Source organism: Dromiciops gliroides, chromosome 3 (genome assembly GCF_019393635.1).
Source record: "Dromiciops gliroides isolate mDroGli1 chromosome 3, mDroGli1.pri, whole genome shotgun sequence".
Lineage (NCBI taxonomy): Eukaryota > Metazoa > Chordata > Mammalia > Microbiotheria > Microbiotheriidae > Dromiciops > Dromiciops gliroides.
The window spans coordinates 647361665-647380204 of NC_057863.1; the positions used below are offsets into that span (position 1 = coordinate 647361665).

Sequence of the window (18540 nt, forward strand, 5' to 3'; positions counted from 1 at the left end):
AGACAAAGAAAGGAGAGAGAGTTCCTGTTCTCCAGGCACTCACAGTCTAAGGGGGTTAACAGAGCAAGATTCTGCCTCAGGCCTGCTGACCATGGGTATGAAGAAGTTCACAGCCTTCTCTTCCTTTCCAAGCCCACTTTGTTCCAGGGCAAGGGGTTTGGGGGGAGGGTGGGAAAGGGAGAATTCGAGGTTAAAGGGACCTCTTACAAATTTGAACACTTCCTCATTTAGGCTTTGCACATAGGAAGTGGTCAGTAAAAGTTTCTTGGTCAACTTTCTACTGTCCTAAAATGCTATGCCTCTGAGATCTTATGATTACATCAATCTAAGGTCCTAAAAGCCTAAAATTCTATTCAATTAAACAAACACTAAGTACCTTTTATGTGCTCTCATCCGCAGCAACTACATGGGCTCATTCCTCTTGAGTTTAAACACTTCAAAGGAGGCAATTTCATCTCTGTGAATCCTTGCTCTAAGCTCATAGCTCAGAAACCCCTCTATATAACTTCAAGTCATCCTCATCGCCTTGTGCCTAAGCTGCTAATGAACCTTTCCAAACTGAGCTAGGTTTGACAAAGGGAGGAAACTGAGGCCCATGGAAAACTCCATTAATTAGTTCAGACAACAGACCTTCAATCTATAATCTACATACAACCCATTCACTACTCAATCTTTCCAGCTTGATAGAGAATTCAGGAGACCGACTTCCACTGACACTAGCCTTGTGACCTTGCAAAAGCTACATGATCTCTCTTTGCCTTAGTTTCTTCATTTGGAAAATCGATTAGACTGGATGACTTGTATGGTTCCTTCTAGTTCTAAATCTATGATACTATGATTTGAAAAAATTAAATGTCATTTCCTATCCTCAAGGAGCTTACTTACATTCTAATATGTGGGGAACAGCTAGGTGGGGCAGTGGATAGAGCACCGGCCCTGGATTCAGGAGGACCTGAGTTCAAATCTGGCCTCAGACACTTAACACTAGCTGTGTGACCCTGGGCAAGTCACTTAACCCCAATTGCCTCACCAAAAAACCAAAACAAAACATTCTAATATGTGATACAAGTAAGAATCACAAGGTAGGGTGTGTTGTGAGATTTAAAAAACAAAACAAAACAACAAAAACAAACTATGAAGACAAAGTGCCCTAGAAAAATATGAGGAAGCAGAGAATATTTTCACCTGGGGAGAGGTGAGATCTTGGAAACTTTTTTGGAGGAGGCACTTCCTGAGCTGAGCCAGTGGATCTCAGGTGAACATAAAGGTTTGAAATTCTATTTTGATTTAAGGATTTACAATCCCAAGAGTCTATGACTTATGATTCTGACTTGGAGGCTCAGAATCAACCTTGCCCCTTGGATCAAAGGTGGTAGGGACCTCAGAGGTCATCTAGTTCAATTTCTCATTTTACAGATGGAGAAACTGAGACCTAAGGAGGTGAAATGATTTGCACAAGGTGTGACAAGGGCAGGAGTTGAAGCTGGGTCATGTGACTCCAAATTCATTGTTTTGTAGCACATCGACTCCCTCACAATAAAATCGGAGACCTAGAGTTGAACCTTACCCAGAACTCAGAACTCACTCAGAACTTTGTACTTTTCGACTGCGTTTATCAGGCATTGTTGTAGATTACAGTTATCTCCCTAGTAAACTGTAAGCTCCGTTAAGGCAGCGACCCGTATCTTATTTAATTAAACTTGGTGTTTTCCCCAGCATCTAGTACAATTCCCTGGGCATGCTATTAAGCCCTAAATAAAAGTTTAGCGAATGAATGAAAGTGTATAAGCGCCCCCTGGCGGCAGTCACACTGGTGACACCATATTCGGCCTGCCCTCCTCCCTCCTCAAGTTCACCATCTCAGTGTCACGCCCCCGAACACCCTGGTCCCCTCCCACCCCCAGAAAGATGCGCTTCAGAAGGGTTAGGAGGTGGCAGCTCCACTCCTGTTGTGTCCTAAGCCTTTCTGCCAGGATTCTATCTCCTCCGTGGGCCTCTCCTCCTCCCCGTCAGGCCTAGTCCAGCCCTGGTATGGTTTCCTAGTCTTTTTTCCCGGTCTTCTCCCTGGTTCGGCCTCAGACTCCGCCAGTGCACGCCCCTGGGCAGGCCCCACTCCCTCCACCGCTCATGCTCCACCCCCTCTCCCTCTGGGCCCGCCCTCCCTCCTCCCCAACTATCTCCACCCCTTCCAGGTTCGCGCAGGCTCTTTATCTTTCCCAGTCCCCTCGTCCCAATCGAAGCTCGCGCAGGCGCGCTTGCTCACGCCCCCCCAGTCCAAGCCCCGCCCCCGGCCCGGGGCTCGTGCTGCAGTCCCCCCACCCCCTTCTGCTCACTCCCCTCGGTCCCTGCTCGGGGCCCCGCCCGCCCAGGCCCCGAGGAGAGGGAGGGAGGGAGGCGGCGACGGTCTGCGGATGGCGGCGGCTGGGGCGGTGCCGGGGCGATGAGCACGAGGGGCCCCGGGCCCTGGGCGGCGCGGCCGGAGCGGGCCCGGGCGGGGCCATGGGCCAGGTGCTGCCTGTCTTCGCCCACTGCAGTGAGTCCCCCCAGTCCCTGGGGTAGGGGTGCCAGCTCGAGAAGGGAGGGGAGTCCCGGGGTTGTTGGGGTAAGGACAAAGAAAGAATCCCCCTCCCAGCGCCAATTAATGTGGCTCTCCATGGGCCTCAGTTTCCCCCCTTTGTCAAATGCACGGGTTAAACTCGATGATCTCTAAGCGCTTTGCAATAAAACAAAACAAAACAAAAACAAAAAACGGGCTGTCGAGGGCCAGGCCCATTCAGTACAACGGAAGGGGACCGAGAGAGACAAGGCAAGACCCGGAGCTGTCCCCGAGCCATGGTGCTGATCCTAGGGAAAGGCCTAGGATGAATGGGGGAGGGGAAGATTGCCATTCCCCGCCCCATTCCTCCCCCTTCTCCCTTTCCCAGGACTCCCTGGGACTAATCCCGGGCCACCGCCTCTAAGGGGCAGTCTTGTCCACCCACACCTTCTCTCCAGCTTTAAACACACAGACATACAGACACACCGCCCCCACCCCCACATCTTTCCAGATAGATTTGGAATTCATTTTTCTAGTAGAGAGAAGGGAGTGTCAGGTGCTTCCCATCTCCCCCCTTCTCCCTGCTCCTCTTTGCTGGTACAGAGGCATCACAGGAACTGGGTTCTAGTCCCAGATCAGTCTTTTCTTATAGTGCAACCTTGAGCAAACTTCTTCCTATGTGGACGTCTGTTTCCCATCTATAAAACTGGAAAGGATCAGACAGTATCTAAAGTCCTTTACTCTTCTAAAATTCTGCTTTCTAGGGTCACTTCTAGCACTAAGATTCTTAAAGGCTAAAGTGCTGTGATTCTAAGATTTTCAAAGTTTAAAATCCCAAGAGTCTAAGTTTCTACAATTCTAAGTCTAAAATTCCAAGATTCCAAGGGTCCAAGACTGAATTTTGTGATTCTAAGTGTCTGAGATTATTGGGCTGTGCATCTAAGACTCTATTTCTTTCTTAGAAGAAGCACCATCCACTGCCTCCTCCACCCCTGACTCCACAGATGGTGAGTAAAGTCTACCTCCATTTCCTTTATGGCAAAGGCATTTCTGGGGTGCTAAATGAAGAGGGGAAGAGTGCAAAGAGTTCTGGGAAGGGGTGAAGTCATGGGTAGTCTATGTTTTACGGTTAGCTCATACTTTTGCGGGGGGGGGGGGCTCAATGAGGGTTAAGTGACTTGCCCAGGGTCACACAGCTAGTAAGTGTCAAGTGTCTGAGGCCAGACTTGAACTCAGGCCCTCCTGAATCGAGGGCCAGTGCTTTATCCACTTCACCACTTAGCTGCCCCTAAACTCATACTTTCTAAGGATAAATGAGGAGGTACTGCTGGTTGGGTGGGTGGGAAATAAAGTCATAGTTATTTAATGCCGATGTAGAGAAGAAAGATCGGGAGCTGCTGAGGGAAAATCCCAACGCTGGTAATGACTTGTTGACTTTAGGAAAGGAAATAGATCCTCAGTTGCCTCACCTGTAAAAATGAATTCGTGGGATTAGGTGATTTGGAAAATCCATTCCTTATCTAAAATCCTGTATGGGAGGATCTTGGATACTAAGAGAAATCTGGGGTCTAGGGATGGTGGGTGACTGGCCCTAAGGGAACAGCAGTTCAAAGGCAGCTCCCTGGCAGGTGGCAACGACGATTCCGATTTCCGGGAGCTGCATACTGCTCGGGAGTTCTCTGAGGAGGAGGAGGAGGAGACGACGTCGCAGGACTGGGGGACGCCCCGAGAGCTGACCTTCTCCTATATCGCCTTCGAAGCTGGGAGCAACCGCCGGGACTCCGTCCATCGCCGGCCTCGCCCCTCCGGCCGCTCTGAGCCCCGGGAACCAGGCCCATCGGGCCTGGGAGACAGCTTGGAGAGCATCCCCAGCCTAAGCCAGTCTCCAGAGCCTGGACGGCGGGCTGCCCAGGAAGGCCCTCCTCAGGCCGAACTGCGGCTCCGCTTGGACCAGCTGGCCTGGGAGTCGGGGCTGGCGGCCTCGGGGGACTCGGCCAGCAGCCCCTCAGAGGAGGAGGAGGAGGAGGGCGAGGAGGAGAAGGGAGAACCGGAGCCCGGACTGGCTGGGGAAGGTATGCCTAAAGGCATTGTTGAGAAGGCGGGTCAAGCTTTAGCTGCAGGTGGGTTCGAGGCAAGGGAAGAGAGAGGGGGCAGAAGCGTGGATGCTTAGATACGAGTTATTAGAATCTTGGGAAAGAGGGTGACTGAATCTTGGAAGGGAGGGGTCCTGAACACTGGGCTATCTCGGTGGGGGCGGGAGGTGTATCCTTAAGGAGACGCTCATAGCCTCATCTCTTCTTTTTGTCTGGAAGACTTGGAAGTGTCACGCCCCCCTGTTGAACCCTCCCTGTCTGAGGTCTGTTGGTCACGTCTCAGCCCACGTCCGGGAACTCCAACCCCCCAGACTCACACCCCTTCCCCACCTCTTTCGCTGGGGTCTCGGGACTCAAACTCCTGGCGGGAGGAGGAAGATCCGGAAGAGGAGGGGGAGGTGTGGGGAACCGTTGAGCGGGAGCCAATCACCGGGCAGCTCCTGGACAGCTCGGACCAATCAGGGATCACTCTAGAAATTCATTTCCTAGGTAAGTATTTGCCTTTCCGACTTGGATGGGAGGGTGGGGGGGGGGGGGAGGGATTTAGAGATGTCGTCTGCATGGAAGAAACCAATGGGCGAAGAGTGATACGGTATAGCATCCCGATATTCCTAGACCAGGCTAGATGGGTGCTCTAAACGTCAGTATTTATTTAGGGAGGCAGGTAATAGTGTGGACATGATAGCCTGGAGGTACTCAGGGAAGACTCATGATAAACAGTAGGGTGGAGAGACAGTACATAGGAAAGGAAATCCAGTCTTGGTCAAGGGTAGAAGGGTGGGAGAAATGCTAAGGATGTGCTTCCATTGGCCCATCGTTAGACCTTTTCCATACTGTACCCCTTTTCCCTATCTTCTACTCCATTTCCTTCTCCTCTTTCCCCTGTTTCCACTCTTCCTACCATCTTCTATCTTACCCAGTCCTTTCTCTAGCCCCTCCTTGCACCTTCCTCCTCCCTTCCTCCCATTCTCTCTTCAGTCAGTCAGTCAGCCCCATTAATTCAACCCTTACTACGGCTCAGATACTAGGCTAAGAGCTGGGATACACAGAAAGCGCCTCTCCCCCCCCCACAAAAAAAGTGTGACCTCAAGGAACTCACAGTCTAGTGAGGGAGAAAACATTTTAAAAAATAACTATCTATAGTCAAGAGTAGGTGGAAGTAATCTCAGAAAGAAAAGCAGTAGCAGAGGATGGGGAGAGATCAGGAAGGGATTCCTGTAGAAAGTGGGATTTGAGCTTTCTTTTTTCTTTTTAGTGTGTGAGGCAATTGGGGTTAAGTGACTTGCCCAGGGTCACACAGCTAGTAATTGTTAAGTGTCTGAGGTCGGATTTGAACTCAGGTCCTCCTGAATCCAGGACCGGTGCTCTATCCACTGCGCAATTTAGCTGCCCCTTGAGCTGAGTCTTAAAGAAAAATGCCAGGGAAGAAATGAAGATCATAATGCAGAACCTTTCGCCCATGAGAGCCAGCCATTGCAAAGGCACAGAGTCTAGAAAAGGAGTAAATCAATGTCACTGCATCCAGAATACATGGAGGGGAGAAAGATATAAGAAGAATGGAGAGATGGGGGGGTCGTGAAGAGCTTTAAATGCTGCCTAGAGGAATTTACATTTGATCAGGGAGGCAAGAGGGAGCCACTGGCGTTGACTGATTAGGGAGGCAAGATATGGTCAGATCTCTGCTTTAGGAAAATTACTTTGACAGTTGAGTGAAGGATAGTGGACTGGAGTGGGGAGAGACTTGTGGAAGGGAGATCAAAAAGCAGGCTGTAGGGGCAGCTAGATGGCAAGTGGATAGAGCACCGGCCCTGGAGTCAGGAGTACCTGAGTTCAAATTCGGCCTCAGACACTTAACACTTACTAGCTGTGTGACCCTGGGCAAGTCACTTAACCCCACTTGACTCACTTAAAAAAAAAAAGCAGGCTGTGGCAACAGTCCAAGTATAAGGTGATGAGGGCCTGCACCTGGGTGGCAGCTGGGTGAGTGTTCAGGTGATATAGAGGAGAGGTTTTGGGAGGGTAGACATGGCAAGATGTGACAACAAATTGGCCATGTCGGGTGAGAGTGGAGTCGAGGATAACACTGGGGTTGCTTAGAATTTCCTCCTTCCCTCTTTTCCCTCCCCGCTCCCCATTTATTTATTCCCTTTCGCCTATTCTTTCCCACAGGGACCCCTCTACTGGCTAATTATAAATAATCCCCATCCTTACGAGTTTATCACAACTTTCATTGGTCCGTTGGCAAGGTCCGACCAACCCCATCCTCCCTTTAATCTCCTGCCGTCTTCGTTTCCCTTTTCTCCGCTAGGGGAGCGCTACAGGAACAAACACGGGATTGTTTTAAACCCAGCACCCTCGGTCCTCCCCATCCCACCCATTGGCTATTTTGTTTTTGTCTTTTTTTGCGGGGCAATGAGGGTTAAGTGACTTGCCCAGGGTCACACAGCTAGTGTCAAGTGTCTGAGGTCGGGTTTGAACTCAGGTCCTCCTGAATCCAGGGCCAATGCTTTATCCACTGCGCCACCTAGCTGCCCCTCACCCATTGGCTATTAAGTGGCCTTTCGATGTCATTGGTTGGGGGTAGATCCTGCTCCCTCCTCTGCATTCCTCTGATCTCATTTTTTCTCATCGCTGTTCCTTTTTTCTAGGGTACCTCCGTTAGCTAGTTATAAATAGACCTTGTCCTCTTCTCCCCTTTCTCCCCAACTCTCCTACTCTTTCCTTCCTTCCCCACCAGGGGGCTCCAGGGCACCATTGACTAAGTAGGAATAAATCCCGCCTCCTCCTATTCTTTTTATCCCCTGATTGGGTATAAATAGACCACGCCCATTACATACTTCTCGCCCAGCATTTGAGTCCTTTTCTCCTGTTCCATTGTCTGGATATAATCAGGATGCATCCGTCCTGCCCTTTCTCTTTGGCACCATTCCTTATACTTCCTACCTTCTCACCTCATCTTGAGACGCTGTTTCCCCCTTTCCCCGCCAAACCCTTTCTCTCTCTGGCAGTCCTTCCCCCGCCCAGCTCCATCGGTTAAATATAGCTGAACCACGCCCCCTTCGTGCTTTCTCCGCCTCCTCTAGAGCCACCTCCCCCCCCCCCCTTCCCACTGGCGGGTCTCTTTTTATTTCCTAAATAGTCCCGCCTTCCAAGTTTTAGTCCTTCTTCCCATTTCATTGGCCCGCTCCGAGATCTTGAATCATCACCATTGGCCAATTTAAAGAAGATCCCGCCCCCTTAGGTAGCTTCTCCCCCTTACCTTCTATGGGCTCCTCTTGCCTCTCTCCTCCCACCTAAGGGATCACGGAGCTCTATTGCCAAGACCCTGCCCCGACTGGGCTGTCTCACAGTAAACCTTTTCCTTGTCTCCGCTAGGGGGCCCCCGGGCGCAGCTATTGGTCGATTTCCGAGAGCTCCGCCCCTTGCCTTGCCCCTTCCCTCGCTCCCTCCCTTTCTCCTCCGACCCCTCCCCCCTTGTTTCTTGGAGCTCCATACCCCGACGACCGCCGCTGCTCCGCCCCGACCCCCGGCCGCCGAGATGGGAGGCAGTAAAGGTGGGGATGGGTGGGGGTCTGGAGGGGAGCATGGTCTGCTGTGTGAGCTTGGATGGGCCCTTGCCCCTCTTTGTGCCTCAGTTTCTCCATAGGGAAACTCCTCCCCAAAGGAGGGAGGGGTCAGGCTCTGTGGTCCCTTTCAGCCCCGACGTCCTATGGACCATAAGGTGGAGGGAGGGTCCACTAAGCCCCTAGGGGAGACCCCTATCTAAGAAGAGGATGGGAAGAGGGGGGAATCTCTTCTCAAACCCCTCACCAGGACCATTTGGATCAGAGGTTCCCTGGGCCCCTTTTCCCCTCTCTGAGAGGCACCATTCTCTGCCAGTGTGACAGGTGGGGCTGTCACTCAGGGGGGAGGGAGGACTGGTTCCTGACAGCTGCGGGAATCAGACACCAGCTCCCCTCTACCGCTCCCCTGAGTCTAGCCTAAACTTAGTCCCCACCTCTGGCGACCCATCCTCTCTCTCCCCACCCCACCCCACCCCCACTGTCCTCCCCTCACACCAGTCTTGGGATTTAACAGACTGGGAGGCTACTTCTCCCCTCCCCCATTCCTTGTCTGTTCCTGGCTCAGTTTCCCCTTCCTGGGCCTCAGTTTCCTCCTCTGCAAAATCTGGGAAGTTGGTCATGCATGGTCTGGAAGGTCCTTCCCAGTTCTAACATTCTGTGTTCTATGAGCCCTTTCAGCTCTGATGGGATCATTCCAAGCTTCCTCCCAGCCCTGACAGTCTAGATTCTAAGACCTCTTTCAACCGTGCAATTCTCTGTTCTAAGATCTCTCCCCACCCCTCCTTTCAGTATCTTGTGTTCTAAGGTCCTTTTCAGCTCCAATGCTTTCTGTTCTGTGTTCTAAGGTTCCATCATTCTCTCTTCGATGGTTCTGTTATGGGAGTTTTGGGTCTGGGAAGGAAAACAAGATTGTCCTTATGGAGCAGTTAGAAGACAGTCCTCAAAGTTGCCTCCCCTTGTTTGTGGGAGAGGTCCTTGCATAGTGAACTAAGTGGGGTCTCAGGGAGGGGAATCAGGAGTGGGGGAAGGGACTTCACATCCCTAGAATTGGGAGGCAGAAGGACTGGGGTGCTTACTCCCTGGTAGGGATGGGCATTGGGAAGGGACAGGTTGCTTTCAGGGGCTGTGGGGAAGAGCCAGGACTGTGGGACACTCTATCCGGGACCTGGGCAGAGTCAGTAGGAGAGAGAAAGGGTGCTCTCGTCAGAATTTGATCCTCATTTGGACAGTAAATCTGAGGGGCTGGTCTTGTGATTGACTGGTAAAAAGAGAGGGAGAAGGTGTGTGGAAGGTCAGGAGCCCTGGGCTGGGAGTCTAGAGAACTGAATTCTAGTCCAGTTGACTCATTGTATGATGAAGTTCTTCATCTCCGTAGCCATCTATGGGTAAAATGAAAAGTTGGGAGTGGACTATATGGTATTTAAGGTTCCTTTTAGTTCTGTTATTCTGTGATCTTTAATAGCCCCTACCTCTCTGGGTTGTCAGGAAGATCAAATAAAATTATATATGTAAAGCACTTTATACAACCGTAAAATGCTATCTAAATGTTAGTTATGATTACCATAATTTCCCTTCTTCTGTTCAGGACACCACATAAGTTCTTTTTAATCATTCTAGTCAGTGGTTACACGATTGATCCTGAAGTGGGTCATTTCCCTTCCCTGGACCTCAGTTTACCCACCATGAAACAATGGGGGTTGGGTTAGATAATATGAGTCCTCCCAGATCTGATGTTCTTTGATACCATATCACTCCAAATCGGGTCTCTGTGTTTGGTAAAGCTGGGAGGGGCAGGAGTCAGGTGAGGTGCTTTCTGAACACCCCTCTCCCTTCCTGTCTCCACAGTGGCAGAACTACTGTATTGGCGGGACACAAGGACGTCAGGTGTGGTCTTCACAGGCATCATGGTCTCCTTGCTCTGCCTCCTACACTTCAGCATTGTCTCCGTGGCCTCCCACGTAGCCCTGGCCGTGCTGGCAATCACCATCTCTCTCAGGGTTTACCACAAGGCACTGCAGGCTGTGCACCGGGGTGATGGGGCCAACCCCTTCCAGTAAGATACCCTTCAGCTTTGACTTTGACCCTAATCCCAACCCTGAACCCTAACCTGATCCCAACCCTGACTTCCATTTGAACCTCAATCCTGACCACATTCCACACTATACCATATCCTGCCCTCATGCCAACCTTAAACTAGGCACCACTTCTGATGCTACTTCCATGCTCAGACCCCTGATCTCAAATCTACACCACAACCTTGACCCCTAATCCCAGCCAATGCTTGAACCCTGATCTCCCAGTATTTGAGCCATGTCTTAGTCTCTTTACATCTCCCTCCTTTCTTTCTTTCTTTTTTTTTGGTGAGGCAATTGGGGTTAAGTGACTTGCCCAGGGTCACACAGTTAGTAAGTGTCAAGTGTCTGAGACCAGATTTGAACTCAGGTCCTCCTGACTCCAGGGCCAGTGCTCTATCTACTTCACCACCCAGCTGCCCCTCCCTCCTTTATTTCTGCCCCCTCTTCATCTCTCTAATGAGCCACCCAAGAGCCCTGGATTCTAACCTTGTCTCCATCACTGGATTTTGTTGGAACCTCAAGCAAGAGAAACAATCAGCCATAGATTTGGGATCATGGGTTCTGGCTTCAAACAACAGCTTTGAAATTTCTGAACTTTGTGTGTCCTTGGATGATTCCCTTTCTCATTATGAGATTCTCTATCTCTAAAACGAGGATTTCTGACTTGACAGTCTCCCACCCAGCTCTCATATCTCATATCTCACCCACCTTCCTCTCCCTCTCACCTTCCACCTCTATCTCCCTTTAGATTGATGAAAGGGGTGGGGTAAATGGGAAGGATCTTTAGGATATGCAGTTCCTCTGTTGACCACTTGGTGGGGTCCTACTGCAGATCAGGACCTCTCCTGGGTACACGGATCTGCGGTTCCTCTGTGCACCATCAGGTGGTGCTACATTGTTGGTCTTCTAGTAATCCAGACATCAGGGTCTTTTGGTACTGCTAAGGAATACTGGTAGGTCCCGGATCTTTCTAAGAGCACCCTATGCTGCAGGTTCTGCCTTAGGCTACCAGAGGGCACTGAGGGACCAGTCCAAACCTCTTGCTTCTCTTCTCCACCCCCACTCCTCCATTCAGGGCTTACCTAGATGTGGATCTAAGTCTGAGCCGGGAGCAGACAGCCCGCTACACCGAGCAGATCACAGCTCATGTGGTTTCTGGGGTGACGCTCCTGAGACACCTGTTCCTGGTGGAGGACCTAGTTGACTCCCTCAAGGTAACAGGGCTTCTGACAACCCTGCTCCTTCCACAAACAGTGTGCCCCCCCCACCAAGAAACACACATGGAGTTCCTGCCTATAGACACCATTACCAGCAGCATCCTTTTATAAAAGGGAAAAGTATAGTCTACATACTGCTGGGTGGGAGGGGGAATACTTAGCCCTAGGGACCTTCCAGCTGGTTATTGGGAAGGGGGTGGAGGGCAAATTTTTGGAGAAATGCTAGGGGAAACTCAAAGCCTTGGTCTGTGTAGGGCATCACAGCTGAAAGAGATTGGGAAAGGGGGTTGGTCACAGATCCAGGAAGCATTTCTAAGGCAAATTCACCATTTTGGAAAGAAGAGGACTCCCAACTTGCCTTTGCATGTGTGTGAGTTAGGGGTGGAGAAATTATTCTCAGACTTTACAGACACTGTTGGGTGCAGTTCATAGGCTTGGGAAGGACATGGTCCTTAAGGCTAAGGGTCCCAAGGACTTCAGAAATAGAGAGTAGACAGTCTAGTGTTGGGGAGGAATAGTCAACATGCCCCCCCCTCAACAGCACTGCTAGGGAAGCTCACAGCCTCTCCTCCTACCCACCCCCTCACCCCATCCCCAAGGATCCTCCTAACCTTGGTTGTCTCCCATAGTTGGCTCTCCTCTTTTACATCCTGACCTTTGTGGGAGCTGTATTCAACGGGTTGACTCTTCTCATCTTGGGTGAGCTGGTGGGGAGGGACAATGGGTGGGTGGGAACCAAGGCTGCTCCTCGTGAGTTATTCACTCCTAACTGTTTTCCAGGTGTGATAAGTGCATTTACCTTCCCTTTGCTGTACCGGCAACACCAGGTGAGAAGGGACTCAGGTACCTACCCCCAAACACATCTCTGCCCCCCCACTGCTGTGTTTCTAGGCAGACAAAGCAGATTGATACCTGTCCCAAGTAGATTCAGGCAGGTGGACAGCACGACGACCAATTGACATTCATCCCAGCCAACCAGAGACACTGTGGCTGGTTGACCCCCAGGTTTAGCCAAATGACACTTAAAAGGCCAAGCAACAATATTTGTTGCTGACAAAGTGGCAGTTTGGACAAACAGCCTGATGCCCCACCAGCACCTGTTTGTCCTGGACACACATCCCAGCCAGAAACAACCAAGTCAGCTGACCTTTGGGCTAAACTGAGTTACATCAACTGGGCCAAGTCACACAACAGCCAGCCTCCCCTCACCCCCCTTGCTTCTTGCTTCATGGGCTCATTGGCCCAGAGAGTTGACGGGAACCTAAGAGGTCATAGGATTTAGGGCTGGAGAGGAATTTAGAGGTCATGCAGATCACCTCCTTCATTTTACAGCTGAGAAAGCTGAAGTCCAGAGAGGGTAAGGCACTTGTCCAACATAGGTAGTACGTGGCAGAACAAGTAACCAAACCCCAGTGCCTTGACTCCACATTCAGGACTGCAAACTCCCCTGTTACAGAAGAAATCTATGCCACCAACCTTCCCCCTGCTAAGCTCCTTTTAGCTCCCAGCTGGTTCTGTGTCCCAGTGACTATAGCCCCACCCCAACCAACACACACACACACATACACACACACACACACACACACACAATATGAGACTAACATAACTGTGAGCTCAGCCTGACTGCTGCCCCACTCCACCCCCTATACCCAAGTAAGATCAAATGCCCTTTATCTCCTCCCAAAGAGCATGGAATTAAATCACCCTCCTCTCCTCCCATTGGTCGGTCAGTCAATAGACTTTTATGGAGTGCCAGGTCCTGTGCTCAGGCTGGGGATACCAAGAAAGGCTAAAAACAGTCTCTACCCTCAAGGAGCTCACAGTCTTGTTTTCTTGGCAAAGATACTGGAGTGGTTTGCCATTGCCTTCTCCAGCTCTTTTTACAGGTAAGGAAACTGAGGTAAACATTGTTAAATGTTAAATGACTCGTCCAGGGTCACACAAGCCAGTATGTGTCTGAGGCTAGATTTCGTTCAGATCTTTCTGACTGCATCCACTGTGCCACTTGGAACATTGAGGGGAAAAAGTTTGACCTCTCTAAGACTCAGTTGCCCCTGTTGTCAAATGACTAAAAGAACAGGAACCTTCAGCTTTAGACTAGCATCATAGATTTATCTTGTTGAAACTCTTTCTGACCATATTACCCTCTCATTCAATAAACTTGGGTGGTTCCCTGTTGCTTTCAGGATGAAACATAAACTACCCTGGCTTTCAAAGCCTTCTGTAATCTGGTGCCTTCTGACCACTTCAGTCTTCTTACACTAGACCCACATACACACACAGTGTCCAAAGACATTGGCTTTCTTATTGTTCTCAGAGCCCTGACGATCCATCCGATGATGCTGGATATTTCCACTGGAGGTCTCCCTTGTTTGGAATGCTCTCCCTTCTCACCTCTATATTGTGGTTTCCCTGGCTCTCTTCAAGTGTCCCCCCACCTCACCCCACCCCAAATCACACCTCTGTAAGAAGCTATTCCCGGGGCAGCTGGGTGGCACAGTGGATAGAGCACAGGCCCTGGATTCAGGAGGACCTGAGTTCAAATCTAGCCTCAGACACTTGACACTTACTAGCTGTGTGACCCTGGGCAAGTCACTTAACCCCAACTGCCTCACAAAAAAGAAGCTATTCCCAGTCCTCCTCCATCCTCTAACTTCTGTTTGCCTCAGTTTCCCTAGATGTAAAATGGGGTTAATAATAGCACTAACCTCCCAGGGTTGTTATGAGGATTGAAGGAGACAATATTTGTAAAATGTTTAGCACAGTGCCTGGAATACAGTAGTCACTCTATAAATGCTTATCCTTTCCCTTCCCCTAATACAGTAATATAACTAGAATTTGAACCCAGGCCTCAAGACTGTAAATCCAGTGCTCTTTCCACCATGCCATATTGTCTTCACTGACCAATTTAATACAATAGACATTTAGTAAGCCTCTAGCTTGTGTAGAGAACCTTTGCTAGGCATTGGGGATACAAAAATGAAATGTCACAGTTCCTCCTTTCAAGAAGCTTGTAATCTAATTAAGGGAGGAAAGGTTTCAGGTAGGACTTGTACATTACGAGCATCATGAAAATGAGAAGCAAGGGGGCAGCGAGGTGGCACAGTGGATAAAGCACTGGCCTTGGATTCAGGAGGACTTGAGCTCAAATCTGGCCTCAGACACTTGACACTTACTGGCTGTGTGACCCTGAGCAAGTCACTTAACCCTCATTGCCACCCCCCCTCCAAAAAAAAAAAGGCAAATTAGAGTGAAGTGTGTGTGTGGGGAAATCTAGACAAAGGGCCACTAGGTGGCGCCATAGTACATGGAGTGCTGGGCCTGAAGTCAAGAAATCTCACTTTCCTGAGTTAAAATCTGGCCCCAGACACTTACTAGCTGTGTGAGCCTGGGCAAGTCACTCAGTCCTCTTTGCCCCAGTCTCCTCATCTGGAAAGTGAGCGAATGAAATGGCAAACAACTCCAGTATCTTTGCCAAGAAAACCCCAAATGGGGTCATGGAGAGTCAGATAGGACTGAACAGCAGCAGCAGAATGAGATGAGAAATTAGAGCAGAGAGATCACTTTTAGAGGATTGGGGAAGGGGTTTCAGGGAAGCCCCTTGGGCTAAGCCTAGAAGGAAGCAAGAGAGGGAGATCGAGGCCATTCCAGGCTTAGGGAAGCAGTGTAAGCAAAGGCATGGAGATGGTAAAAGACAGGATGAAACTGTGGGAGTGGTACGGCCATACTACGTGGATCATAGGTCACAAAGTCACAGATTTAAGGCTGAAAGGGACCTCAGAGGTCATAGGGATCATAGATTTAGGGCTAGAAGGGACCTCAGGAAGCTGTCTAACCTAACCCCCTCATTTAACAGATGAGGAAACAGGCTGAGTGAGGATAAAAGATATGCCCAAGGGACAGCTAGGTGGCACAGTGGATAGAGCACCGGCCCTGGATTCAGGAGGACCTGAGTTCAAATCTGACCTCAGACAACACTTACTAGCTGTGTGACCCTGGGCAAGTCACTTAACCCCCATTGCCCCACAAAACAAACAAAAAAACAACAACAAACAAACAAAAGATATGCCCAAACTCACAGCTGGTAAAGCATGGGAATGAGAATTTGAGCCCAGAACCTCTGCTGCCAAAGCCAAGCACAATCCCCACCCAATCCATCTTCAGTACGCAATGGTAAATAGTATGAACTAAAGAGAAAGGAAAGGATAGAAAGGGTGGCAGGTGTGGAATTGTGGAGGGCAAGCTTCAAACGTCCAGCAAAGACATTTGAATTTGCTGGGGGAGCCGATGGATGTTTTAAATCCCACGGAGTGACCTCTGCCTTCAGAAGTTTACACTGGTGGTGTGTGAAGGATGGTCTGAGGAAATACAAGGCAGGGAACGGGAAACTATTCAGGAGGTTCAGATCTTCAAAACCTTAGCATATTCAAGCTGACAAAGACCTTGGAGAATAGAACAGGTTAGGAGCCCACTTAGCCAATTGAGGCAGCCCCCCCTAGAAACAGCCTCGCCCACTTACTGATGAAGACTTCCTTCAGGTCTCCACCATTACCCCATGAGACATCTAGGGTGACATTTATACCAGCCATTGACACCCGAGCTGGCTGTGTCTTCATCATTTATTTGATTCCCCACCAAGGACAACTGACTTTTTCTAGAACTGTCTCCAGTAAATGGAGACACCATCCCACAGACACGACCTTGTGGACATATGTACACTCCGCCCCACCCCACCCCTGGCCATACTTACATTCTCAAATGGACACAGTACCAGAATTCTGTGGATTATTCTTTGAAAGAGAGGAAGGAAGTCATGGTTTGGGAGCACTGTTGGGAAGCACACAGACCCGGATGGCTTTCACAGCTGGTGAATGATAGTAGGGAGGGGAGGCTGGGGAATTCATAGACTTTGGGAGCACTGTGGAATTAGGGTCCACAGGGAGCGAGGGAGATGCAGGGAAGTGATTATCTCCAGGTATACTCTGCTCCTCCCTTGACAATATTCATTGTTGGGGGCCTTCAGTGAGTGCACATGAGGGTAGAGTGGTGAGACTTGCTGGGATATGAGGGAAGTTGTCTTCACATCCCCAAGATAACCCCTTCTCCACCTCCCTTAGGCCCAGATCGACCAGTATGTTGGGCTGGTGAACAGCCAGCTGAGTTACATCAAAGCTAAGTGAGTACTGGTGTGTCTGTGGTTCTGGGAAGGGCAATGAGGCCTCTTGGGTGAACCCAAAAGCTTGCTCTCCCTTCACTGGGTCCCAAATTCCACCCCCATTCTTACTTATCCTTTTCCCAAAGGAATGACTAGTGGATGACTCCTGCTTCGCCCCCTCCCCCCAGCTGCAATTCCAACTTAAGTCACTGTAGGGCGGGCATGGAAACACCTGGACCATGGTCCAAGCCTTGACTCCTTAGTTGTGGTTTTGCCATTGGCTCAAGATGTGACCTTGAGGCAAGTCCCTTCTCATCTTTAATGTGAGAGAACTGGAGTCAATCTCTGAATCTCACTAACCCCTGACATTCTGGGTTCCAAGGCCTCCCCCAGCTCAAACGATTTCTATTTTAATTGCCCTGCTGGTTAACTTGGATACTCTGTTTCAAGACCCCTTCCAGCTCGGACATTCCATGTCGAGGAGTCTCTCCCAGCCATGACAGTCTATGTTCATTTTCTATAACCCTTCATAGACTGGATATTCTACTTTCTAAAGTCCTTCCCAGTTCTGATATCTCGCATTTCTTCCAGTAGCCCCCCCCCCCCAACCCCAGTTCTGGCATTCTCTTTTCTAAGGTCTTTCCCATCTCTGACATTCCCTGTTCTAAGCCCTCCCAGTACTGACATTCCCTGTTCTAAACCCTCCCAGCTCTGACATTTCCTGTTCTAAGGGCCCTCTCATCTCTGACATTCCCTGTTCTAAGCCCTCCCAGTTCTGACATTCCCTGTTCTAAACCCTCCCAGCTCTGACATTTCCTGTTCCAAGCCCCCCCCATCTCTGACATTCCCTGTTCTAAAGGCTCTCCCAGCTCGGATGCCCTTGATTCTTCCATATCTAATTATATATGTAACACATATGATTATAATTAAATCTCCTCTTTCTTCTCATATTCTCTGTTGTTTTCACAGGATCTATTCAAAGATTCCAGGGACTGGGGCCTCTGCAAGTTCCAAAGCCAAAGCCGAATGAGCCCCTCTTCCGGCCGGCCCGGGACCCGCCTGCCCACAGCCCCCCGGTGCCCTCTCTCAACTACCCTGCCTGCCCCCCTCCCTGCCAGCCTCCCCAATCCTGGTTCATACACATACACACACACACACACATACACACACACACACGTTCCAGCTCTGGTGAACCTAGCTGGGACCTCTCCATGCTCAATACCCAACTCCCTTTCATCCCTGCTCCACCCCCTCTCCCCCCTCTCCCATGGCCTTCAGGATGACATGCACCTATCTGGGAGTTTGCAGATAGTCCTTGGGTGCCTAGAAAGGCCAGAGACTTGTAGTGCTCTAGACAGGGCAGGCACCCCCTGATGCCAGGAGCTCACCCCCTGTCACTTCCTATCACCCCTTCCCCCCTGGGGTGTTGAGGTATGTGTGTGGGGGTGGTGTCTCCCTGGCTGCCACCCTGTCCCCACCCCTAGGGTGTTTCATGGGGTTGAGGAAAGAACTGAGCTTGGGTTTACACTTTAATAAAAACTTGTGGAAAACAAGTGGACTCGACTAGTCATTTGGGCAGTGAACAAAATATTATTGGCAGAAGTCTCCTGCTCCCGGTATCCTAGTGAGTCAATTACCTGGAGAGCTGCTGTAATAGATGGAGAAGTGGTATGATATAGAGAATCTAAGTTCAGATCACACCTTGCTTATTAACTGTGTGACTTTGGGTAGGTCACCAAAGTTCTCTGATCCCCAGTTTTCTCCCATAGAAAATGAAGGGACCTCTGAGGTACCTTTCAGCTCTAACTCAGATCTCACATGAGTTTGACTCCTTAGGTCTTTTTTTTTTTTTGTGAGGCAATGGGGGTCAAGTGACTTGCCCAGGATCACACAGCTAGTAA

The 18540-nt window shown here is 50.1% G+C and overlaps 1 protein-coding gene across 2 annotated transcripts; it reads left to right on the forward strand.

The window, feature by feature from the left end:
- The first annotated feature begins 2377 nt into the window (after positions 1-2377).
- On the forward strand, positions 2378-18192 carry RTN2 (reticulon 2). Of its 2 annotated transcripts, XM_043998164.1 has the most exons (10): positions 2378-2533; positions 3499-3543; positions 4165-4608; positions 4849-5118; positions 10038-10245; positions 11343-11481; positions 12114-12183; positions 12265-12311; positions 16602-16660; positions 17609-18192. In XM_043998164.1, exons 1-10 carry the CDS (start codon positions 2500-2502, stop codon positions 17667-17669), a joined length of 1377 nt encoding a protein of 458 aa, XP_043854099.1. In that variant the 5' UTR covers positions 2378-2499; the 3' UTR covers positions 17670-18192. The 2 variants fall into 2 exon arrangements, with proteins under 2 accessions (XP_043854099.1, XP_043854100.1); XM_043998165.1 differs by lacking the exons at positions 2378-2533; positions 3499-3543; positions 4165-4608; positions 4849-5118 and adding an exon at positions 8064-8183.
- Positions 18193-18540: the final 348 nt, after the last annotated feature.